At 41.1% G+C, this 27,110-nt stretch overlaps 1 protein-coding gene across 1 annotated transcript in view; it reads right to left on the bottom strand.

Annotated features, from left to right (window-relative positions):
* The window catches only part of LOC144685959 (heat shock 70 kDa protein 4-like), a 67,888-nt gene that overhangs the window by 6,319 nt on the left and 34,459 nt on the right, over positions 1-27,110 (bottom strand). Inside the window, exons 9-16 of the mRNA XM_078551024.1 lie at positions 25,746-25,897; positions 20,756-20,862; positions 16,695-16,828; positions 14,738-14,931; positions 14,019-14,120; positions 8,367-8,522; positions 6,527-6,652; positions 2,322-2,429 (exon numbers count right to left, since the gene is read on the bottom strand). Coding sequence (XP_078407150.1) covers positions 2,322-2,429; positions 6,527-6,652; positions 8,367-8,522; positions 14,019-14,120; positions 14,738-14,931; positions 16,695-16,828; positions 20,756-20,862; positions 25,746-25,897 — 1,079 coding nt within the window. The remainder of the gene's footprint in view (positions 1-2,321; positions 2,430-6,526; positions 6,653-8,366; positions 8,523-14,018; positions 14,121-14,737; positions 14,932-16,694; positions 16,829-20,755; positions 20,863-25,745; positions 25,898-27,110) is intronic.

Raw genomic sequence — 27,110 nt, 5'->3', positions numbered from 1 at the left:
CTCTGGCCATGGCTGGATAGGCAAAAAGCGAGATCAAACAAGGGCTGACCCATTCAGTTGAGCAACATAGCTGCTGTATTACGATGGTGGGGTTGACTATTTCAATGGCTGCAGAAGGGTTAGGAAATACAAGGAGGGATAGTGCCTTATGGTCATTTGAGACTTTAATTAGGTCAATTTCAGTGCTTTGACAGGGACAGAAAGCTAACTGGAGAGATTCAAACATGGAACTGTTGGAAGGTGGGCATAGAGGTTTGAAAGGTGTTAACATATTTGGAGGACTCTGGATAGGAGAGAGATTGGAAATGTGGCAGTTTGCAAAGGTGGTTTTTTGAGCAGGTAGCTGATGACAATGGTTTCAAAAGTGACAGGGACAGTACTTGGAGAGGGGACCATCCACAATGTCTGTAAATTGGGCGGTTACCAGTGCAGGGAAACAGGGTTGACAGCATAGAAGGTAAATCTCACAGACAAAATGGGCTCAGAGAAAGTATGAAGGTAGATAGATGACATGTTTCTTCAATTTGCATTACCAGACTGCTTCTTTGCTTACAAGGTAAGGTGTCTCTTAATACAAAGGAACAGACCTATACCAACTTTACAGTCAAAAGATGACAAGCTCTTGACTCCCCTCGTGGATGCAAAAGCATGAATTCAGTACAAAAAGGTGAAACTGCCTAAGCTCTGGTCAGTATCATCTACTGTTCAGTGTCTTTTTTTCACCGCCATCCCAACACTTCTTGCTCACTGGCATATGACACACAGAATCATACAGTGCAGAAGAGGCCCTTTGGCCTATCGAGTCTGCACCAACACGTGAGAAACACCTGACCTACCTACCTCCATTTACCAGCACTTGGTCCATAGCCTTGAATGTTATGACGTGCCACATCTACAAATTTATTCACATACACAAGGCAGCTCACTACCACCCGCTCGAAGGCAATTAAGAATGGACAATAAATGCTGGCCTCATTAGCGACGCTCACGTCCCAAAAATAAATATATTTTAAAAAATCATTTTGCAATGCTTTTAAAAGGTACTGTTTGGAGCTACCATTCTATTAGCGGCCAAATCAGTTGGCAGCTCAAAGCAGCCTCCATCTCTCATGTTGAGAAGCACCAGCATAGCTAAACACACCCCAGAGATGCAGTCAGCTTCAGTAGGTAGCACTGCCAGAGTTGCAGTGGAAAGCAGCAGCAGCCTAATACCTATTTAATCATATGGCTGCCAGTAAGCACAGCTATCCTTTAGGAAATGCAGCATTGTGAAGGAATTGAGCAATGTCATGGTGCGACCGCTATCCACTGGAATAAGAGATCAAAGTATACTGTCAGCTTGGCTAACAACAGTCGTCTATTTTATCCAAGTATGAGCAATACATTAACAATCTTTATACCAGCCTCGAAGCAGTACTCAGCAAAGGCAAGGGCAATAGACTTTAATTTCCAGTAACAGTGCTGCTGTCCCTGTTCACAGTTTAGCTACAGTGTCCGCTAAGCAGACAGCACAGCTATGGTAACTTATTGCTGCAGAGGCAATTGCTTTTGGTCATTGACAGGTAGATTGCCAGGGTCTGTAGACAGTTGGCAGCAAGATTGTGGGTGCTGGCAGTCAGACTCCAGCAACAGCTAATTTCCATGACAAGTGTTTGGCACCTGTACCACTTTAACCATAACATGTTCTGATGGAGGCATTATTTATTTCAAACTGCCAATTTGCATGGGGCTCTGGAGCTTGCAGTTAGATGCCTTGTTGCTTTGAGCGGAACTGGAATGTGTATTCTTGGACCCCTTTTATTCACCATCAATTTCAATGATCTCCCTGCTCAGCTGCTCTCTTGTAAATACTTCACTTATGGTTTGCATTGCACTGGGATGTTTCAGTACATTAAAAAGGTTCTATATTGTATTGCACTGACTTTGCACACACTTGGTAGCTTGACATTTCCAGAAGTTTAAATGCTAACTCCTAGCCCAGTGGAAAAAAACAACAAAAGGAGCTGCTGATTTTGTTTTTAAGGCCCCTGCTTTTAAGATTTTTGTCTAGAGCTTGCCTTTAGATTAATGCTTTTGCATGTTACAGTACACTTTGGGTCAAGCAGAAATTAATGCATAGTATGGATACTGATTAATTAACAAAATTAATAGTTTTACCAGCAGAACTGCTACTCCTACAAATTTATAGCACAAAGTAGAGGAAAAGCTTAGCTTCAGGAATGCAGTACCAAATTTTGCTTCAATGCATGTTTGAGAAATATTTATGTATTTCGTACAAATGCATCTCCCAAAAAGTGATTCACTAAGCTGTACATATTTACCTTCAATTCGGTCAATTTATCTATATATACTTGTTTTCCCTGATCCTCACCATCTTCATACAACCAGTTTTCTGTGTCTTCTAGCAGAAGGCTTAATTTGCTTTGTTCCTAGAAGGAAAAAGAAAACTTCGGATTGATCTCAAGAGTATAAAAATCTACACGTTACTCTCAATTCAAAGATAGGACTTAATGCCCCATCAGATATTGTAAATGTAATACAAATTAATTTGGCAGCCCGCAGTTGAAACAATATTTTTCTTTTAAGTTATCACTGAAAAATAAAGGGTCACAAATATTAATGTAGATAGACATTCACTAAATACAGAAGTATATTTCTAGGTGCTTTGGAATTTTAATGCACATTTTCATAATCCACCCTGACACTGTTACATATGATGATCCTGGACCAAGCTTTTGGTATGATCCAGTTAGGAACCAATAACTTTTTGTTGAAAATAGACAAAAGTTTGAGATTCAAGACACCTAAGAGAATAAAGTCACAAGATTCCACGGTTTTTGAACAAATAAACTTTCATATACAAGGTCAGAAGGATAAAAAAAAAATACATCTACCTTTATACTCTAACATTCAGGGTAAATGAGGTACATGTGAATGAACAGTCAAACCGTGGTCTAACACTCACTACACATTAAATTGCAAATGCGGCAAAGACAGATTTTTCAGCAATTCACCCAGATGTCAGTAGACACTGAGTCAACCACTCTCGTTGAAACTTTCACACTCATGAGGGATTTCAGTCATTTTCTTCGAATTCTCTCCAAAAGTCGCTCACTCTCATTGCCTCAACGACAGCTCACCTTGCAGGGTTTCAATCTCATCTCGAGACTCCGTTCCCCTGGGTTCCCGACTTTGCACTCCAGGACTAACACAAGCACAACTTCAGCTCTGCCGAGCAGAACACTACTCGTCCAAAGGAATACTTTTGCCCCAACAGCCCACAGCACAGAATCATCAACTTTCTGCTTCCTTTTTCAATCTCCAGGGCTTCTCCTGAGCGCTCTCTACTTAAAAGTCTGCCAACTGGAACCCTTTACTACTTGGAGCCTCTTTTCTCTATTCCTCTGCCTGGGACCCCTCCCTGCCTCGTGTGGGGCTCTTTTTTCTGATATAGCGGCCTGCTCCTGGGTCATCTGATCCGGTTTTCACGCCACTTTCCTTTTCTTTTCCCTTCACCCAGGTGTGCTGCGCCCTTGTCCTCTGCCTGAAGAGCTCCAGCCTACTCCCAGCCCCTGCTGGCGCAGAGCCTGAGACTCGTAGTTCCCAATTCTCCCAGTTAGACAATAAGTTAAGTCGGATCTTGTAACATGGAAAGCGAAAATGGATATTGCAACAGAAAGGAGTTAAAAAATATGGTTGTGGTCTCTGAAGCAGCAATAATTTTCAACAAACCTCAGGTGCAAATGATCCAGTACCACACTGTTATTGTCACTTCTCCATTTAAATTTGCGAAATAAAAACCATTAACAGAAAGGAGTTAAAAAATATGGTTGTGGTCTCTGAAGCAGCAATAATTTTCAACAAACCTCAGGTGCAAATGATCCAGTACCACACTGTTATTGTCACTTCTCCATTTAAATTTGCGAAATAAAAACCATTAAGATCAAAATAAAAACTTCATCTTCATCGCCACAAATTTACATAATTTGCAAACATAGAACCCAAATGTTACATTTTCCCTCAATTGTATGCAATAATTTAGAAGTCCTGGGTTCCTTTTAATTGAAAACATTTCCCTCCAACCCAGAAAAACAAACTTACAAACCACATAAATCAACATCTCACAAGCCCTTGCATATTTACTCAGTACGTGGACCTAACCATACATAACTTACTGTGATGCTTATGAGACCATATCGAATTTGTTTGAAATGTTTAGCATACTTTCTGCATTCAGTTGTTATAGCCCCTCAATTGACCTACCAGTAGACACATTTAAGTGATTCAGGAAGTGATCCTTCTCTCCATGGCCCTTCAGTTCGGCAAGCCTACACTTCAAACCCTCTGAACATGAGCAAGAGAAGAATTTGGGACTCCTAACTAAAAATTTAAATTGAGTGCTATCCAAGTATTGATGGATTTTTTTTTTAGAAACACCTGTTACTTCAGAGCACACAAATTGCTACAAACAAAAAAAAACAGCAGGGTTTTTTTTCCCCCCCCAAGCAGAGCAATTACAGATTCACGTGCAGGTATGATTCTGCCAATGCAGTGTATCATACAACACTGGCATCTACCTGGCAATGTGGAAAATTGCCCAGGTATGTCCTGTACATAAAAAGCAGGACAATTCCAACCCAGCCAATTACTGCCTCAGTCTACTCTTGATCATCAGTAAAGTGATAGAAAGGGTCATCAACAGTGCTATCAAGCAGCATTTGTTTAGCGATAACCTGCTCACAGATGCTCAGTTTGAATTCTGCCAGGGTCAATCAGCTTGACCTTGTTACAGCCTTGATTCAAACACGGACAAAAGAGCTGAACTCCAGAGATGAGGTGAGAGTGACTGCCCTTGACATCAAGGCAGCATTTTACCAGAGTATGGTGTCAAGGAGCCCTGTCAAAACTGGAAACAATGGGAATCAGGGAGAAAACCTGCCACTGGTTGGAGTCATACCTAGCACAAAGGAAGGTGATTGTAGTTGTTGGAGGTCAATCATCTCAGTTCCAAGACATCACTGCACACAAGTGCTAGGCAATGACTACCTCCAACAAGAGAGAATCTAACCACTGCCCCATGACATTCAATGGCATCACCATGGCTGAATACCCCATTATCAAAATCCGGAGGGGGGGTTTACCATTGACCAGAAACTGAATTGCGCTAGACATATAAATACTGTGGCTACAAGAGCTGGTCAGAAGCTAGGAATCCTGCAGTGAGTAACTCACCTCCTGACTCCCCAAAGTCTGTCCGCAGCTCCAACAACACTCAAGAAGCTTGACACCGTAAAGGACAAAGCAGCCCACTTGATTGTTTGTGGATGGGGTGTCATTCACTCCTTCCACCATCAATAAACAGTGGCAGCAGTGTACACCATCCACAAGATGCACTTCAGAAACTCACCAAGGTTCCTTAGGCAGCAACTTCCAAACCCACGACTGCTACCATTTAGAAGAACAAGGGAAGCAGATATATGGGAAAACCACCACCTGCAAGTTCCCCCCCAAGCCACACACCATCCTGACTTGGAATTGTAATTGCTGTTCCTTCACGGTCACTGGCTCAAAATCCTGGAACTCCCTCCCTAACAGCACTGTAGGTGTACCTACACCACAAGGGTTGCAGCAATTCAAGAAGACAGCTCACCACCACCTTCTCATGAGCAATTAGGGGTGGGCAATAAATGCTGGCCTAGCCAGCAACACCCACATCCTGTAAATGAAGAAAATACATCCAGCTCAAATGACTGTAATTAACCCAAACAAATGGCAGACTCATTGACCCAAGGACAAAATGCAGTATAAAACATCATGATCAAGTTAGCCCAGAGTGGGACAAACCTAGAAAATATCTAAGCAGTGTAGACAAACGTAGATATTTTCTCTAACTTTTTTACAATATTTTTTCTCTCCTTCAGTTGGCAAAATAACTTCTCCCATCTTAGGATAAAAATAGCAAAACTAAAAAGGGTACAGATATATTTTGGTGATGAATTTCAAGGCATTAAGGACCAATTTGGAACATGGCAATAGCGAAACAAGGAAACCTAGGTTAACAATATACTAGTTAATTATTTCTATTATTTTATTTATTCTAACTTATTTTCTGCAATAGTCTTGGTTTCCAAGCAGGATCCGAGACAATGAATAGCCGAAAATACCCTGGTAAAGCTGTGGGGGGGGGGGGGGGGGGTGGTGGTGGGACTTCATGACTTTATGGCTATGGAAGATGTGTTCATCACATGGCCAAATTGTTTGATTTGTCAGCCTGTAAATTCTTCCAATATGCCCGATGGCACGTGGTAAGAGTGGGAGTGTTTCCTCGTCAGCCATGCTGCAGAAGGCAACAGTAAACCACTGCAGTACTTTGCCAAGCATAATCATGGACCAATCCAATGGAAATCCATGGATGCCAACGCTCTCTTAGGGCATGGTACCTGAAGGAGAAGGAGGAAAGTTGTAGAACTCTCACCTTTTATTCCTCATTATGTACATATAACTTAGCACTGAATCAAATACTTACCTCATTACTGACAAACTTTTCATATATTCCACAGAGTTTGTCCCTACTTTCATACACATATTCCTCCAGTGCATTCTTTGCATCATTTCTTTCCTTTTCAAGTTTATCTTGCATAACCATTTTACCCTAAATGGAAGGATAAAAACTATTAAAATACTTCAATGATTTCAAAATTGCATAAACGTCTATTAAGTTGAAGATAAAATTGCATTTCTCAAGACACTCAAAAACCACCACAGGAACTCTGTTTAGCTGATTTTTTAAACCTTCTGCAACACTAATCATAAAATAGATAAGGGATCAATGAAAACAAATATGGAAATGTGTTGAAGTCCCAGTCTCTGTTTTGTAGCCAGCTTGCTATTCTTTCTGCTCCCTGTCATCTTACTCCATACACGCTGACCCTAATCATGTTTCTTCTATGTGATATCTATTGAAGATCTTTGAAAATCCAAATGTGTTACATCTACTCTATTAACTCTTGTCTACTCTTACTACTAAGAATATAATAAGGTTGGCCTTCGCTTTTGAAATCTGAGAGAGTTATTATATTGCTGAAAAAAGAGGCATGTCGCCAAAACTTTATGTCTTGCGCTCATCAGGACAAACACAAGAATGCGAAACTTCAAACTATCACAACAATTTATACTACAGGAGCAAAGGGTGCTGATTCAAATCTGGCATTCTTGCGTTTGTCCTGATGAGGATGCAAGGAACATATCTTTTTATTTCTGTTGGACTGTGGGTTAGAATTACAATGGCTGCAGTTTGAAAGACATGTCTACTAGAACAAGATGAGGCATATATACAATGTTGCAGTCCTGGAACAGAGTGTGCCATGAAAGACAAGATGGTGCCAGAAAGGGGTCCTGACCATGGGGGCTGCCTGACAACAGCATTTTAACCTCCTGACCAGAGTTTGTGTGAAGAGCAGGGCAGCTGAATAGCTACTAGCCTGAAAAGGACAAGACCTAAAATCTCTCTCTCTCCTGCATGTGGAAGATTCCAGTAATACCACAATAGCAGCTAGCTGGCTTTTCTCCTCATATCTCTATAACCTGCTCTGTCTCTCTGAGGAAACCCCTATAAAAAGGACATATATATATATATATATATATATATATATATATATATATATATATATAGAGACATTGAAAAACCAAGTTCTCAACCAGTGAACTAAATACTGAATGTGCTGGAAGACCACCTCGTGTCATCAACAAGAACTGAAAGCAATTTGGAAAACATCAATCAAATACTGTTATTCCGGATTGGTGCTATTGAACGGTTTTATCCCACCCTTAAAATCCACGCAGAGAGTGTGTGTGTATGTATATAAGGGTTTAAGAAGGGGTTAGAGTTTAAGTTATAGAGTTAAAAAATAGTTCATATTTCTTTCTTTTGCCACTGGTTAATGACAGTTTGTTCAATAAACAATTATTTATTAAGTTTACACATCTGGTGCTCGTATTCTGTTAACCTAAATTAAACAGTTAGGTAGAATTGGGGCAATCTGGTGGTTTGGTCAAACTTTTCAGATTTGTTGTGGCTCAGGGAACAGTGGGCCTGATATTATAGTGCACTATCCCCAGTGAGTCGTGACAAGGACAAAATGAAAAGTTTCAGTAACGTCTCTCTTTACAGCAACATTGAGGTTCTGTACTATCAAGCGACTGTTATAGTATTATGAGGACTCGAAACGTCAACTCTTTGCTTCTCCGCCGATGCTGCCAGACCTGCTGAGTTTTTCCAGATAATTCTGTTTTTGTTTTAGTATTATACTTCTGGTTTCTAGAGTTACCTGTTACATTTTTGAGTAAAGATCCATTCTATTTCCTACCTCAGTTTCAGTGAATATATTCAGCAGCTGCTGATCCAATTGCCATTGCAGATTGCTCTCTATGGGTAGGTCCACAGTTTTTGTTTTGACCTTTGCCTTCTTTGCCTGGGGAGGCTGGTCTCTATTTTTATCTTCCTTTGAAGCAGTTTCACAGGTCTAAAAAGAAAAGTGCAGCAATTAATCAGAGTTTTGTGTTAATTACAAGAAAACAGCTTCTCGTAATATCGTATTCAATGACAAGGTCGACACAGAGATCGTTTCCCCGGCTGGGAAATCTAGAAGTCGGGGTCACAGTTTCAGGATAAAGGGCTGGTCATTTAGCACTGAGATAAGCAGAAATTTCATCAAAGAGTTGGGAATCTTCGGAATTCCCTACCCCAGGGCGCTGTGGAGGCTCCATCATTGTTTCTATCTCCACCTTTAGCTTATTCGTTCTTGGTCTCTCAGGAAATCAAGGGATATGGGGAAGGGGTGGAAAAGTGGAGCTGAGGCCCAAGGTCAGCCATGATTGCACTGAATGGAGTGGGGAGTGGTGGTGGTGGCATCTGGTCTACTCCCGCTCCTATTTCATATGTTTTACTTCTAACTCTACTGCATTTGAAGGCACATTGAGGATTAAGCTGTGTGGACAAATTTTAGTCCCCCATTTCATGCATTCAGTTGGTATTTTTAAAAAAAATATGCATTTGATATTGTCATCTTGAATATAATTTTAAAAATAGCACATCAACTTTCTCTGCCCATTATAAATTCTTAAACAATTCCATTATAAACGAGAGTTCTCCTACTGTTACCAATGAGGGCAATGTTTTGGGATAAGAAAGGGAAAGGTGGTAGATGGGTGAAGGTCAGGTGGTGAACTGGGAGAAACAAAGTTGGTTGTCGGGTTAGCCCATTGAGGTGAAGATGACCACATTCATCATCTGGGGTGTTTTGTAAGGTTCCATTGATTCCTAGATGATTGCTAAGGCCGAACTGTGTCCAAAAGATTCTGCTGCAATTACAACAGGATATTGCTGACTAGAGTTTTGGGATGGTTTGGTAGCTTGGGATATCTTAGAGTTCTCTCTCTGCCTCTTATTGAAGGAGGCAGTCTTTTTTAAAAAAAATTTGGCTGTGCCAACTGTAGCAATCGCGAGCAAGCTTCTCCCAGGACACACACTTCACTCTAAAATGAAGCTTTCAGAGTGTCCTTATAGCACTTCCTTTGATTGCCATGAGCACGCACACCAGACTTAAGCTCTCCACAGGAGAATTGCTTTGGTAAGCGAGTGTCAGCATTCTGGCTACATGACCAGCCTAACTCAGTTATGACTGTCTCGATGTAGTGTGGATGCTTGGCATGTCAATTCAGAAATCTGGAGTGCAAAGGGACTTGGGAGTCCTAGTCCAGGATTCTCTGAAGATTAACTTGCAGGTTGAGTCGGTAGTTAGGAAGGCAAATGCAATGTTGACATTTATTCTGAGAGGACTAGAATATAAAAGCAGGGATGTGCTGCTGGGGCTTTATAAGGCTCTGGTCAGACCACATTTAGAATATTGTGAGCAATTTTGGGCCCCGTATCTCGGGAAAGATGTGCTGGCCCTGGAGAGGGTCCAGAGGAGGTTCATGAGAATGATCCCAGGAATGAAAGGCTTAACATATGAGGAACGTTTGAGGACTCTGGGTTTAAACTCGATGGAGTTTAGAAGGATGAGGGGGGATCTGATTGATACGTACAGAATACTGAAAGGCCTGGATAGAGTGGACGTGGGGAAGATGTTTCCATTAGTAGGAGAGACTAGGACCCGAGGGCACAGCCTCAGAGTAAAGGGAAGACCTTTTAAAACAGAGATGAGGAGAAACTTCTTTAGCCAGAGAGTGGTGAATCTATGGAATTCATTGCCACAGAAGGCTGTGGAGGCCAGGTCATTGAGTGTATTTAAGACTGATAGATAGGTTCTTGATTGGTAAGGGGATCAAAGGTTACGGGGAGAAGGCGGGAGAATGGGGTTGAGAAACTTATCAGCCGTGATTGAATGGCGGAGCAGACTCGATGGGCCGATTGGCCTAATTTCTGCTCCTATGTCTTATGTCAGCTTGGGCACTGAGCATCTGAATATCTGGTATTTGTTGAGCCATTTGATCTTCAGCAGCTTCTGAAGGCAGCTCAAGTGAAAGTGGCTGAGCTTCTTGGCATGACGCTGGTACTCAGTCCAAGTCTCGCATGTGTAAAGCAGAGCGGACTAGACTATTGCTGTATAGACTCTTGTTTGGTAGGCAAACTTCCTCCTTTTTGTTCCCAGGCTTATGTTCGAAGTCTGCCAAAGGCTAAAACTTCCTTTTGCAATTCTTGCACGTCGCGTTGTCAATATAGATAGCTCAAGGGAGTGTGCTGCCAAGACAAGTGAACTTATCCACTACTGACAGATTCGGGTCATGGACTGAAATCTTGGTTAGGAGATACTGGACTTTGCTTCAGTTTTCTTTGTGCTGATCATAAAGCCGAAATTGTCACATGTATTGCAGGACAAGTCCATGCTACACTGCATGCCCTGCTCAATCAGCAGGAAGCACAATGTCATCAAACATGAAATTGTGAAGTATGTCCTTGGAGACCCTGGTCTACTGGTTAATCACCCAGCCCTAAGCTGGTGATAGACGAGGAAAGGACAAGGAAGAAGATATGGACTTATAGCAGGTGGGGGAAGAAAGAGTTGCTGAGAGAAGTCGGTGGTGATGAATTAACAATTCCTCAATTTTAAAATTCTTATTTTGTGTTCAATGACTTCACACCTCCCTATCTCTAATCTCCTTGAGCTCTACAACCAATGCTCTCTTGTGTGACCTGTTTATTTCTATGCACAGTACCTTTACGTTTTTTGCATGGCCATGTAGCATCTTACAGGGAACAAATCTATGTATAGCCTGCAGAGTGTCTTCCAATTGCTTTACGGTAGTGAACAGTTTAGTAGATTATTGCCTACAGCCCTCCGAAAACTACATTTTTCCACTTCTGGTCATGCACATTCCAGATTTTCTTTGTCCCACCTTTGGCATCCATGCATTCTGCCACCTTGCCCCATCCTCTAGCATTCTCTCCCTAAGCCTCTCCTGACACAGTGCACCCCTCTTTACAACCTACTTCTTTCACCTTGCTTTTGGTCAACCATCCCTCAACTTCTTTGTTGTGATTTGGTGTCAAATTCTGATCAAACATGGGAAAGGAAACATCCTGTTGATTATCACCCTCCTTCAGCTGATGAATCAGTACTCTTCCATGTTGAACACCACAGGGGAAAAAGCACTGGAAGGAGAGAACATATTCTGGGCGGGGGACTCTAATGTCCAGCATCAAAAGAAGCTCAGTAGAACCATTGCTGACCGAGTGGTTGAATCCTGAAGGACATTGCTGCCGGACTGGACCTATAGCAGGTGGTGAAAGAACCAACAAGGGACAAACCTAATTGATCGCATCCTCACCTGTCCAACTGTCATAGATGCATTCATGACAGTATTGGTAGGAGTGACTACTGCACAGTCCTCTGATGAAGCAGCCCAGTTTTCACATTGTGGACACCTTCCACTGAATTGCCGGCACTACCACTGCACTAACTGGCATCGATTCAGAACAGGTCTCGCAGTTCAGAACTGGACATTCATAAGGCTCTGTGGCTGTCAGCAGCAGTACTGTATTCCAAGGCAAGGCCAGGCATATTCCTCACTCTTATCAATACCATCAAGCCAGGGGATCAACCTTGGTTCAATAAATAGTGTAGGAGAGCATGCCAGGAGCAGCACCAGACTAGAAGCATCTAGGAATATAAAAGGTGCTAATCTGGTCCTATTACACCACAAGCATGCCAAACAAAAGCAGTATGCTAGAGAGTCAAATGATCCCACAACCAATCACATCATAGCTGAGCAGTCCTGCGGCATTCAGTTGTTTAACTATCCACCAATATTCACAAACAGGAGGCGGCTCTGCAAGCATCCCTATAATCTTTGATGGGGGAGCCCACCAAGCAATAGGCCAGGTTGAAGTGCTTGCAACCACCTTCAGGCAGAAATGCTGAGTGGATGACCCATTCAGTCTCATTCTGAGCTCTGTAGCATCACAGCATTCAGCCAATTCGATTCACTTCATGTGATATTAATAAACACATGAACATACCAGGTATAAAGTTTATGGACCCAACACAGAACTAGCTAAGTCCCTCGCAAAGTTGTACAGTGCAGTTACAACTTTGGCACCTACCTTACGAAATGTAAAATTGCTCAGGTACATCCCACCCACAAGGAGGACAAATCTAATCCAGCCAATTATCATCCTATCAGTCTACTCAAATCAACAGCAAAGTAATGAAAGGTGTCGTTGACAGTGCTATCAAACCACACTTAATCACCGATACTCCGTCTGGATTTTGCCAGAGTCAGCCAGTTGGCTCCAGGCCCTATCATAACCTTAGTCCAAAAAAGGACAAGGCGGCAGAATTCCAGAGGTGAAGCAAGAGTGATTGCCTTTGACATCAAAATAGCTTTTAACCAAATGTGCATCAAGGAGCCCTAGTAAAACTGAACTCAATGGGAATCAGGGAAAAACTCTCCAGTCGTTGGAATCATCCCTAACACAAAAGAAAATGGGTATGGTAGTTGGAGGCCAATCATCTCAGCTCCAAGAATCACTGCTGTAGTTCCTTCGGGCAGTATCCTAGGGCCAACCAGCTTCAGTTCTTTCATCATTCCCTTTATCACAAGGTCAGAAGTGAGAACGTTCACTGACAATTGCAGTATTCAGTTCCATATGCAACTCCCCTGAAAATGAAGGAGTCGGAGATCACATGCAGCAAGACCAGGGCACGTTCAGGCTTTGATGAATGGCAAGTAACATCACGCAACACAAGTGTCAGGCAATGACCATCTTTGATAAGAGTGTTTAACAACCTGCTTTTCACATTCAACAGCATTACCTTCATCAAATCCCCTACCTACCAATATCCTGGGGGTGGGGAGTCATCACTAACCAGAAACTTAACTGCAGTAGCCACACAAAACACTGCCGATGCAAGAGGTCAGAAACTGGGTAACTCACCAAAGCCTTTCCACCACCTGAAAACCACAAGTCATGAACGTGATGGAATATTTTCACCTTGCAGCTCCACCAACTCAAATAGCTCAACACCATCCAGGACAAAGCACATGATTAGCAATCCCACCACCCCACCCCCCAAACCATCTGCACCCCATGGGTGCAGTGTGCATCATCTACAAAATGCACTGTAGCAACTTGCCAAGGCTCCTTCGACAGCAGGTGCATGGGAACACCATTACCTGCAAGTTCCCTTCCAAACGACACCTCTTGACTTCGATATATCACCCTACCATCATGTCGCTGTGTAAAATCCTGCAAGTCCCTACACAACAGCACTGTAGGAGTACCTACACCATAGACTGCAGCAGTTCAAGGAGGCTCATTGCCATCTTCAACATGATAAAAATGGCCAATCACTTGTGATTAGTAGTTTTCTATAATTTTCTTTAGAAAATTAAGTACAGAGATTTATCATCTTAATGCATGCCATGAAGAGTCCATTGACCCTTTAATAATCACTGGGACAATGCATAATGACATTCTAATTTAAAATTACAAAAAACGGAATCACAAAAATTACCTCCATTTCATCAATTTCATTTTTCTGACTCTCTGCTGATCCTGGTGGGTGATTACCATCCCCATGAGCTGGTTCTTCCTGCTGGTCAATCTGCATCTTACTCTGAGAAGACAAAAAAATTCAGCTCCACATTCCATCATTTTATAAACACAATACGATGTAGACTAGTAGTTGTTCTTTCAAAGGGTGGCAGAATTAGAAACAGTAAGATCTAAACGCCAATCCTTAAGCCTCAACAGTGAGCACATCACTTGCTAAAACTCAGTACTAGTTATGGGGGAGGATATTTATCTGTATCCATTTTAATCCACACAAAAGCTCCCAAAGTTGTTGCTGTGCGCAATTACAGTACAGATCAGTTACATTCCTCCAGGAGAGGAAGGAAAATCAGTGTTAAACAATCATTCACCAATGGACACATGCCAAGATGTCCATTCTTTCAAGTAGGGAAGATACACAGTAACTTTGAGGGGTAGACAGGTTGTTTGGTTGGGGGGAGGGGGAGGGGAGGGGTTATAAATCAGGACTTAATTTCAAACTAATGTCTTAATACTACTGCTGAAATGATACTTTCAATATTACCATCAAGACAAATCTTTTTATGACAAATGGTTTCACTTGCCAAATTGCATAGGTGGTCAAGAATTCAAGAAACACTAGACATAAACAATGTTCATGAAACCATTCAGTAAAAGAAAGACAAAACAAGCTAAGTATACCTCCTCCTCTTTTAGGTTAGTCTGGGATTGATCAGTTTCCATCGGAACATCATCTGTCTCTTCACATTTCTGTACTTCCACCAACGAGGCACTGGATACACTGAAGACACCATGAATGTTAACCCTCACTTTCACTTTCACCTTAGAACTGGACCCATCAGTTTGAGGAACCACTTTCTGAATAGTAAAGTGACCTAAATAATAAATGAAAATTATCTACTAAAAACTTGTACATCAACATGCACCCCACCCTCATAAAAGTCTTCATAGTAATGCCATATGCAATGGCTTCAGAACTACTGGTATTTTCATAGGAAATACAAATTTCAAGTCTACCTTAGCTAGTCTCTGGTTAGACTCACTGGTCTCTTCTGTAAGCACTCAAATTCCTCACAATCAGGAGCTTATTTTTGCTATTGAATGTCTAGATGTATGATGCATAATCTGGAGAGGGGTAACAGTTGTTATATGAACTGGATTTAAAAAAAAACTAATTGCAGGATGTGGACGTCACTGGCAGAGTCATCAGCATTTACTGCCCATCCCTATTGTCCTCAAGATGGTACTGGTGATGATTCGATTGTTTGAATACAATAGAGCGTGTCGCTTGGCTACTTCAGAGCAGCTGCTGACTTCAGTCAAAGGTCAACCACATTTATGTGACTTCAGATCCACAACATAGGACAGACCATTATGCAGATTTCCTTCCCTGAAGGAGTGGTGAACTAGATGCGTTTTTAGGACAACTGCTAGTTTCATGGTCGTTATTACTATTATTAGCTTTTTGTTCCAGACAAGTTATTCCAGATTTAATTACATAAATTTAAATTCGACAGTTGCAATGTTGGATTCTAAACTCATGTCTCAGATCATTGGTCAGGCTTTTGAATTACTTGCCCAGTAACAAAATCCTTATTCTACTGTGCCCACTAATTGGATATGACGATTCTTGCAAGTGTCCTCACAGGCACTTGTATGCTCCAGATGGATTGATTAATAATCTCAATCCGCTCGCTAGAGCATTTAGGGAATAAATGAACATAACAGCATCTATTGTAAATGTCACTTTAAACACAATGTACATTCAATACCTCTTTGTAGACAATAAAAATAAACATTAGCCTAGTTATTCGCCTACATTAACACTTCATTTTGGTCAGCTTTCATCATTGAATAAGACCAAGGCTCACTCTGGGCCTGGGTGGTTCCTTAAGGTGGGCTGATCTGAGACTTATTTGCCTCAGCTAACATTACCAATCGATTTCGAATATACTTCTCTTCATTCTTATTATGGCTTCCTGAAACAAAAGGTGTGACAGTCGTAGGCCGACTCTTTCCCTGCTTGGAAGTTGGCCTGTAGAACCACCAATTCAGCCCGATACATCTATTCTCCGGGTTTTGCCCTCTGCCACACCATTCTGCACCCTCTCCCTCCCAAGATATCTAACTACAGCTGTTTTCAAAGTGAATGGTGTTACAGCAGCTCCATGATCCTGGATGATTCATAGGGACAAGTTTATGATCTATCCCATTGTTTCAACGGAGAAGAACATACAGTTTTCTAGTAGACTGCTTGTCATCTTCACTCTCTATGTACTATACATGGCCATAAGCTGGATTTTAGCCCTTTGTTCACTCACATTAGCTTTAACTCAATACTTCACTCTAGCAATTATTTAAATCCTCCCACAGGGAAATGGTTGAAAAGTGAAATGCAAAGCTCGTGTTCTCAAATCAATTTCATTAGAAGTATGAGGAAAAGTATGGAAAGGGATGAAACTTCAGCTTGGAGAGATCTTTAAAAGACTCCCTATAACCATCCTAGCCTCGAAGGAAGGACATCAATAAACTCCAACCTAGTTTTAACATCTCCCAAAGAACTCCATTTAAAATGCGCAAACTTTCCTCTCAACACGAAAACAGTATTTAGAGAACACAAGTATTTACTACTTCTCACCAATTTTTGGGTCAGGATAAGGTAACTCCTTAGGGTAACTGTAAATTGCTTCAAGATTGAAGGATTCTTTTCTATAGAAAGTAAGAACTTTGGAGAATGGTGCTGCATGGTTCTTGGGGAACACCTCACAATCACTAAAAAAAAAGTCAGAATAAGTTAAAAACTAAATATACTAATCATTCTCCACACAAGCCATTAATCTGAGGAAAATTACAAGTAACAATAGTATAAATATTTAATTACAGAAGTCTAACAGCAAAAGGTTTATTTCATCCACATTAATGTACTTTAGATCTAGAATTTTTTTGCTCATTGGTTAACTTTACGCAAGAGAGAGTGAGGAAAATTAGATCAAATATTAGCTTGCATTGAGCCTTTATGTTGAAAAACATCCCAAGATGCTTCAGAAGTATAGTCATGTAAAAAAAAAGAATGACACTGAACCAAGTGGATCTTCACAGGTGGGTTTTTAAATGAGTGTCTTGAAAGGTGAGGGGGAAGAAGAGGACATAAGGGATATAGGTAGGTTAAGTGAGTGGGCAAAAACTTGGCAGATGGAGTATATTATTGAGAGAAAATATGAATTTGGCCACTCTGGTAGGAGGAATAAAGCAGAACTCAAGTTACAGAGGGATCTAGGTGTCCTAGTACATGAATCACAAAAAGTTAGTATGTAGGTACAGCAAGCGATTAGGAAGACAAATGGAACATTGTCACCTATTGCAAGGGGAATGGAATATAAAAGTAGGTATGTTTTGCTACAGTTGTATAGAGTATTGGTGAGACCACATCTAGAGTATTGCATACAGTTTTGGTCTCCTTATTTAAGAAAGGATATAATTACATTAGCAGTTCAGAGGTTTACTCGACTGATTCCTGGGATGAGGGGGGTTATTCTACGAGGAAAGGCTGGACAAGCTGGGCTTATATCCATTGGTTTAGAAGACAGAGGTAGTCTTATAAAAACATAAGAGATCCTGAGGGGACTTGACAGGATGGATGCTGAAAAGAGGTTTCCTCTTGTGGGAAACCCCAGAACTAGGGAACACAGTTTAAAATTAAAAGGGTCTCCCATAAAAGATGGAGGAGGAGAATTTATTACTTTTATCTCCAAGGGTTGTATGTCTGTAAAACTCCCTCCCCCAGAGTGGTGGGAGCAGGGCCATTGAATATTTTTAAGGTTGAATTAGATGAGATTCTTGACTGACAAGGGAGTCAAAAGGTAATAGGAGTAGGAAGGAAAGGAGTTGAGACCACAATCAGATCAGACATGATCCTATCGAATGGCAGAGCAGGCTCGAGGGGCCGAATGGTCTACACTCCTATTTGTAATTCATGTGTTCATAGGTAGATACAAGGAGGAAATTCCAGTGTAAAACCTAGATGACTGAAGGCGCAGCTTCCAATGCTAGGATGAAAAGAGAAGGGATGAGAGGCCGGATATGGAGGAACAAAGAGCTTTCAGGAGGGTTGTCAGGCTGGAGAAGACTACACGAGATGGTGGGGCGGGGGGGGGGGGGGGGGGGGGGGTGTGTGTGCCCTGCAGGGAAGAATGGTCATCAGATTGCAACAGGAAGATGAGAATTTTAGATTGGAGGAGTTGGGGGGACCAGCAGTGAAGCTTGGTCAGTGAGCAAAGGGGTGATAAGTTAGTCAGAATGGACACGAGCAGCAGAGTTTCAGATGAGATGAAGTCGACAAATCATGGAGGGTAGCCAGGAGAGCATTGGAATAATTGAGTCTGGTGATGATAAACACATGGATTATAGTCGTGTAGTAGATAGGCTGAGGCAGTAGTAACGCTACAGTAGAAGTAGGTGAGCTTTGTGATGGAAAGAACACATAAGGACATGGGGCAGCAGTAGGCCACTCGGCTGTTCAAGCCTGCTCTGCCATTCAATAAGACCATGGCTGATCTGATTGTAACCTCCCACCTACCCCGAATAACCTTTCACCTCCTTGTTAAATCAAGAATTTACCTATTTCTCTATCTATCTAGCTCTGCCTTAAAAATATTCAAAGACTCTACTTCCATCGCCTTTTGAAGAAGAGAGTTCCAAAGACTCTCAAACCTCCACGAGAAATCTTTTTTCCTCGTCTATGTCTTAAATGAGCGAGCCCTTACTTTTAAACAATGACCACTAGCTCTAGATTCCCCCACAAGAGGAAACATCCTCTCTACATCCACTCTGCCAAGACCCCTCAGGGTCTTGTGCTTCAATAAAGTCACCTCAGTTTTCCAAACTCCAGTGGATACAAGCCTAATCTGTCCAGCCTTTCCTCATAAGACAACCGGTCCATTCCTGGTATTAGCCTAGTAAACCTTCTCTGAACTGCTTCTGATACATTTACATCATTCATTAAATAAGACCAATACTGTATACAGTACTCCAGATGTGGTCTCACCAATGCCCTGTACAACTGAAGCATAACCTCCCTACTTTTGTATTCAATTCCACTTGCAATAAATGATAACATTCTATTAGCTTTCCTAATTCCTTGCTGTACCTGCATACTAGCCTTTTGTGATTCATGCGCAAGGACACCCAGATCCCTCGGAGCTCTGCAATATTTCACCATTTAGGTAATTTCAATAACCTTTGATGTGGCACCTTATCAAGTGCCTTCTGGAAATCTAAGTTCAGTACATCCACCAGTTCCCCTTTATCCACCGCATATGTGACTCCTTCAAAGAACTCCAATAAATTGGTTAAACATGATTTACCCTTCACAAAACCATGTTGACTCTGCCTGATTTCCTTTAAATTTTCCTGAATTCCTCCCTCCCACCCATTTCCTGATTTACAGCTATTTCAGCGATGTAACTTGCATCCTCTATTGTGACCAACGCAAAATACCTGTTCAATTCATCTGGCATCTCCTTATGTTCCATTATTAATTCCCCAGACTCACTTTCTAAGGAGCTGTACAGAGTTGGAATATCAGCTTGAGGTACATAGGACAGAAGGGAAGTTAGGTATTAAGCAGATTAGTGGGAATAGCATCTAAATGTGTCTTACTGACAAAGATAAGCCTATAGAAGACACTGAGGAATGCTAAGAGAGAAACAAGGTACAGATGTGGGTTCTAGACTAGGAAAATGAAAACCTTTTTGAGAACACAATATCAAAATACTGCAGATACTGAAAATTTGAAATAAAAACAGAAAATGATGGAAATACTCAGGAGGTCTGGCAGCATCTGTAGAAAGAGAAACAGAGTTAATTACCATTAACTCTTCCATCCTTCACAGATGCTGCCAGACCCGGGTATTTCCAGAAATTTGATTTATTAAATCTTTTGTAAAGTTTGGCATTACTGGCAAGGGAAAGGAGGAGGTGGTATGCAGTAGAGTTGAATAGATGGTCACAACTTTGGTGACATGAGCTCCTTGTACTTGTTGTGAGGTTGAAAAGGTCAGTGGGGAGAGTTTGAAAGAATACTGATAGTGCAGGGGGGTGGTTGGGAGTTTTTCCTTTTCTGGGATTATTCTGGAATAGCAAGTGGTTTTGCAGAAGAGCAGGAGTATATAGCACTTGTGCAGAAATTCAGGAATTCATAAAAAGCAGAAACCAATTAAAAAAATGCACAGACCACAAGTCCATTTCCTATGTACAAGAGATTACAGGGCAACTTCGGCACCCTATTTTCTTCACTTTTGTCCCCTGGGACTTTAGTGTTAAGATATGGCTCCAAGATTGATGACGGCCCTCTGGTACATCACCTGTGAGTCACGAGAGCAAGGGTCAGACATTCCACCTCAGGAGCCAGAGGCAAGCTGATTCTGCTCCTACTGAAGAATTCCCAGTAAAGGAAGATGCATCATGAGAACTGTGGCCATATTAGTATTTGGCCATGATGTCACTAACACTATCAGCAGATATCAAGCATTTAAGCAATATAAACTGTGAATTTTAGATGATTATTGCTCTACTTTGTTTTCTTTGAGTGTGATACCAAGGCTCCTGAAAATTGCATGTGGGAGGCTGAAGAGACTTGTAACTTCAGGTTCCCTAGACACAAGATGCAAACTGATTTAGAAGCTGGAAATGAATGCTCACCCAAGTCCTTCTTCAGCAGGAGAATTCCACCTCATGGAAATTGGAAATGGAACCAAGTCTGTGATTGAAAATTCCCTCACTTTGAATGCAGGTGAAAGGATAGCACACTAGAAAAAAAACCAGAAACTTGAAGGACAGGCAAAGACAATTTTATCTCAAAAGTAATAGGTTCTGGTTTAGGACAAAACAGTCCACTTGATTCGCACCACATCCACCATCTTAAACATTCACTCCCTCCAGCACAGTGGCAGCAGTTTGTACCATATACAAGAGGCACTGCAGCCAAGTCACCAAGGCTCCTTTGACAGCACCTTTCAAACCCACGTCCTTTACCACCTAGAAGGTCAAGGGCAGCAGATGTATGGGAACACCACCGCCTGCAGGTTCTCTTTCAAACCACACACCATCCTGATTTGGAACTATAATGCTGTTCCTTCATTGTAACTGGATCAAAATCCTGGAATTCCCTTCCTGACAGTACTGTGGGTGTACCTACACCACATTGAATGCAGCAGTTCAAGGCAGCAGTTCACTATCACCTGAGGGCAATTAGGGATGGGCAACAAATACTGGCCTATCCAGCGACACATCTTATGAAAGAATAAAAAATACTCAGAACAAATGCCACATAAATCTAGTCTTCATGGATCTCTTTAGGCTAGCACAGTAATCATGGCATAAGCATAAAGACAGTTGAAAAATGCTTTTTTCTGCAGCATAATGATGTTATGTTCTGTGCCACAAAGCAGGAAGACAAGCACTCTTGTCTATGATTTCTTCCATAGCGCATCCAACATCACACTTAGGCAGTCTGCGCTTCTGAATATAATTGTAGTAATTCTTGAAAGCTGTAGAAACTTCTGTTCATTTTGCAAAGGCTATTAAACAAAACATTAAAATGATGCATATGCATAATTGCTTGTTTTATATCAATATAGTTTTGATTTACATCAGTGACATAATCCATCTTAAATAGTTTTAAAATTGCAGTTCACAAATAAAATTACAGTTCACAAGTATGTATCTGGCTTCCCAATGACCGAGGGAATTACATATAAGCTAGAAAGTAGCAAGCTCCTTAGCTGGACTGTATAGATAGGATCAGCCATTTTCCCACCAGCTTAAAAAAAATTGAATGTCTTTGCTGGTGTTAAGGCAGCATTACCACCTTTTGCATTTTATGAAATGAATGATATACATTTTCATGGTTCTCAACATTAGGCTGAAATGACAATTACTCAACTGAGCATGCCAACATGGTGGATGAAATATAATGTGAAAAAATGTGAAGTTATCCACTTTGGAAGGAGAAATGGAAATGCAGAGCATTTCTTAAATGGCAAGAGATTAGATAAGTGTGAATGACCAAAGGGACCTGGGTGTCTTTGTTCGTAAGTCACCGATAGCGAACAGGCAGGTTCAGCAAGCATTTAGGAAGGAAAATGGTATGCTGGCCTTTATTGCAAGAGGATTGGAGTAAAGATGTCTCACGGCAATTATGAGGCCACATCTGGTATATGGCGTACAGTTTGGTCTCTTTACCCAAGGAAGGATATACTTGCATAGATGGATAACAACGAAAGTTGACCCGATTAATTCCTGGGATTGTCCTACAGAGGAGATATTGAGGGGACGGGGCCTGCATTCTTTACAATTTAGACATGTGCGAAGTGACCTCATTGGAACAAAAAATCCTTTGGGGGCTCAACAAGGTAGATAGGTAGATGCAGGAAAGGATGTTTCACCTGGCAGATTGTTTCCCCTGGCTGGGGGTGGTGGTGGGGTTTGTGGGGGGGGTGGTGGTGCGGTCTAGAACCAGGAGACACAATGGAATAAGGAGGTAGGCCATTTAGGACTGAGATGAGGAAGAATTTCTTCAGTCAGAGGGGGATAAATCTTTGGAATTCTCTATCCTAGAGGGCAGTTGAGACTCAGTCATAGAATATGTTCAAGAGAGATCAAAAGATTTCTAGATAGTAAAAACATCAAGAGTATGGGGATAGTGCAAACAAATAGCATTGAGATAGATGATCAGCTATAATCTAATTGAATGGCGAAGCAGGCTCAAGGGGCAGAGTGGCCTACTCCTGCTCCTATTTCCTATGAGTAACACTGATTGAAAAAAACTTACATTTATAGGGCTTTTAAAAAATAACAAAATATATTCTGTTGTTTAATCAAGACAAAATTCACACTTGGCAGATCTGATAGTTTAAAGACCAGGAACAAAGCAGTACTGAACAGGACCCCATTATCACAAAAACCAGCTTTTAGTCAATCTGATACACTTCATTGGACATCAAGAAATAGTTGCATGCACTGGGTACAGTGAAGACTATGGACCTCAGCATGAATTATGGGGTAGAGTTTCTGCTCTGGGTTCAATTGATGACAGTGCAAGCTGCACTAGTTCTGAGAAGTGTTTCTTCCTCATGTTTCTGCTCAAACAGGGTCTTACAGAATGCAAAATCTGTCATGAACTAGCACAATCAGGAAGCATTTTAAGGTTATTTTTTCAAAATTACATTAAGAGTGATAGCATGGTGCAGTTTGTTTAATATAGCTGAAAATTAATTACAAAAACATAGCTATTTTAAAAATCAGACTGCCTCTAGAAGACATTGTATTCTTTTAATCACAAATCATTTTAATTAGATTAACAAAACCAGCTATGTTACTGATGATTTAAAGGGTTGAATTTAGAACTGAATAACCAGGCACAGATGTAATTCCTGTCAGAAATAGAACATTTAATGCACCTGGATTTAGATTTATTTTTCTATACTAAATTTAGAATTCGTATTCCAATTAGATTCTGTAAAGAGTTAATTAAAAAAAGCCTCACTCAATTTAAGCTGAGGATTTAATAATCTCAAATTCCAGGTTTACAACTAAATGGAAATGAATAATTGCAAGTAAGGTGCAGCAATTCATTTCACTTTTTGTCAATACACACTGCATACAACAATTTTGATGAATATCCAAGAGGGGAGGAAAAACTGACAATATTCAATTTTAAATTTGAACACAGTTTGCTAAATAACTAAAAACCTTCATTTCTGACACATTAAGTAGAGGTGACAAGAGGGTCGGTGCTTTGGCAACAATACATGATTGGGAACAGACACGTGAACAACACTTTGAAATCCAACTTTGAGCCTAAAGATTTATATTTAGCTTTAGATTCAGAATCAATTCACCAATGGTACCAGAGACCAAGAATGCTGCAATGCACCAAGCAGGTTGTCAAGCGATGTAAAACACATTGTAATGCTTTCATTTTGGCCCAAGAAATGCAACTACAAATACTTAGTTTGGGAAAATGCCAATGGTCAAGAATGCTGCAAAACTCAGCAAGCTGTATTGAAATTTGAACAGGCAACGCACTTGTTGAGAGAATGAAGAATTATTTTTTCTTTCCGATTTCAGTATAACTAAAGAGATTTTCCCTGAACCTTTTCTACATAAGGCTCATGCTCTAGTTCCTCCAATTTATGAAATCCAACCCCTGCAACACTACTTCAAAAAACAGCCCAATAATTTCATTTTATTGGGTTGTTAGGTTTTTCTGAGAGACTGATTTGAATTTTAAAAGATTTGTTGATCAGCTCAGCAAAGCTTAAGGGGCTGCATTTCACCATAAACCATAGATCAATCAATTTCCTTGCCAACTGACTGGTCCCATTCAGTTTCTACCTTTCTTGTATTTGTTGAGTGGAACAAAGAATTTCATTAAAGACAGGGTATTTTTATTTTAAATTCTCTCTTCTAGACATATCACCCTCTCCTCGAAAAGGCAGCAAGATGGGAGCCTGTAGCCATAACGCTAGAGCGAGCTAAACTGGCTAAACAGCGGGACTTCCGCCCAATGGGGAGGAAATGCTGCCCTCAGGAGTTGCCGGCCAATCAGATTGGCCAGCAGCTCCAAAAAAGCTCAGTAGTGAGCGCTGCTGGGACTGCAACCAGTCCCAAGAAGGTGACCCAATGGATCCCCTAGTGAGGTAGTTCGGTGTATTGGCCAGGGACGGTTTGGCCAGCTTAGGGAGGGTGGGGTGTGGGTTTTGGAGAGCAGGAGGGTAGGTAGGAAGGAAGGGAGAGGCGGGGGGCTCCCCCCCATGCACAAAGGATGCCCCCACTCCCCCCAGAAGATAGCAACCCCCCCTCCCCTTCCTTCCTACTCAACTTGGAAAAAGACCTGCCCACTCCCACCTGCATACCAACCATATTATGACGTGGGCAGCATGTAATGGGTCTAGATGGCTCATTAACAAGCTCAGCTGACCCTTAATTATTTTATTTTTAAACATGGTGGGCAGGCTGCCAATTTGGACACCTGCCCACCTACCATATCATGGTGATGAGCTGAGGTGGGTGGGGCTGAGGTGGGTGGGCAGGTGGTGGGCTTGGGCACCCTGCCCTATTTTATGTGCCCTCCCACCAGATACATGCCCAGCAAGGGGCATGTAAAATCCAGCTCATTATGTGGGGAAATCTGGGCATAAAACTTAACCCTCCCAATTCATTAGCAAAGCACATTGCTTACATGTTAGACCCTAGAATGTTTACAGAAGTTTTATTTTTGTACATTTAAGTCTTGAGAAACTAAATTAAATAAGTCTTCACAAGGTACCCCACCCTTCAATATCACTCAACAATGGTATTTGTAATTTTCATTTATAGAACACCTTTGGTTACACTTCATGTTAAAATTAATGGCAGCAGACACACTGAGTTTCATTGAAGTTTCTTGTGCCTAGTTAAAAATGATTAGTTAAAAACAGGTCTATGCCAGTGTTTATGCTCCACTTGAGCCTCCTCCCATCTTATCCTACGTACATATCAATCCAGAGAAGTTGTTTGTAGCTCGATCTGTACTAAATGATATCTCAGCTCAGTATTTCTTTGATACAAAATAAATTCTGTGACAGGACGTTCAAGAGAAAATGAACTATGTACATGCTTTGACCCACAAATGATATATACTTCTCACCTGCAAAGCACAACCACGTGCTACAGCCTCATCTGCATTTAAAGTTGTACTTAGGGTTTTACCAAAGAACTTGGTAATTCTTTCTTTAACAGCAGGAATACGAGTTGCTCCACCCACAATCTCAACAGCATAAATATCCTCTCGCTTAAGTTCTAAAGGGAGGAGAAACATTTGTTACTGAAGGGACATGGTAGCATTTTTACAAGATTTATGGTACAAAAGCAGAGTGAGAAATGGAGAAAGATAAAATGTTCAATCATGAAAGGTTTTCTTCTTTAGAATACCCATTAATATAGAAACAGAATAAGTCTATACTCAAACTTATAAAATAATCCATTCTAAAAATGTAAAAAATCTCAGAATTCACATTTCCAAGACTGGATTATGATGTTAAGTACTGTGGTGTGACAGAATCACTGCAGGAGAACACTTCCATTACTTTAGGTTTTTTTAACTAAAAAATATCATTTCCATTAAGTTGGCTTTTTTGGTGAATAGGCTTCAGGATTTATTTCAGAAATACATACATGACATATGTAATTAGAATAGCAATAGCAAAAACAGGGCAGCTTCTATACAGGGCAAACGTCTACATCTAATGGAAACACAAATGCATAAAAGAAACAAAGCTAGTCAAGATATTTTAAAAAGGTTTCCCCCTCCCTTTTTGTCCAAGTTGTTGTCTTTTTTCTAGGGTCCAATTCCTATACACTGGAGGCCCTCTGGTACTTTGCTCAAGTTGTCATTGTGTGCGCGCAAGTCAGGGCAGTAGGAGCCAGCAGCTATTTGACTGCATTGTTCATTTGACACATGATTAAATTCAATGTCCATATTTATGCACATGCACATCCAACAGGAATCTTGACTTTTGTCTTCCCCATCCCAGAGGTACTAACATCAATTTAGCACCATTTTGGTCAAGGTCAGCAGACTCAGCTTTGACTGGGGATCAAACCTAACATTTTCATTTTTTTGTCTACTATAAATTGAGCCATCTAGAAAGCAATGTCAAGAGCTATTAGATTGCAACAGTAAATTAGAAGAAACATTTTCATGGATTTCTTATCAGAACATTGAGTGTTTTAGCACAGGTAGTTAGTAAGACAGAGACTACACTATTTAGCAGGAATGTTGGGTAGCAGAATGACATTCAAACCCTTGTGCCTGCTCTCTAATTCAATTAGATCCCAGATCAACGACATCTCAACTCTATTTACTCACCTTTGCTCTATGTCCCTCAATATCCTTACCCAAAAACTGCGTTACTGCAGTCCCGAAAAATTTCAATCGTCCTAGCATCCACTTTTGGGAGAACGCTCCAGACTTTTATTACCTTGTGTGGAAAAGTGCTCCCTAATTATGCTC

Source organism: Cetorhinus maximus, chromosome 10 (genome assembly GCF_964194155.1).
Source record: "Cetorhinus maximus chromosome 10, sCetMax3.hap1.1, whole genome shotgun sequence".
NCBI lineage: Eukaryota > Metazoa > Chordata > Chondrichthyes > Lamniformes > Cetorhinidae > Cetorhinus > Cetorhinus maximus.
Note: the sequence above shows the minus strand (reverse complement) of the source record. Positions and strands in the feature narration are given on the sequence as shown.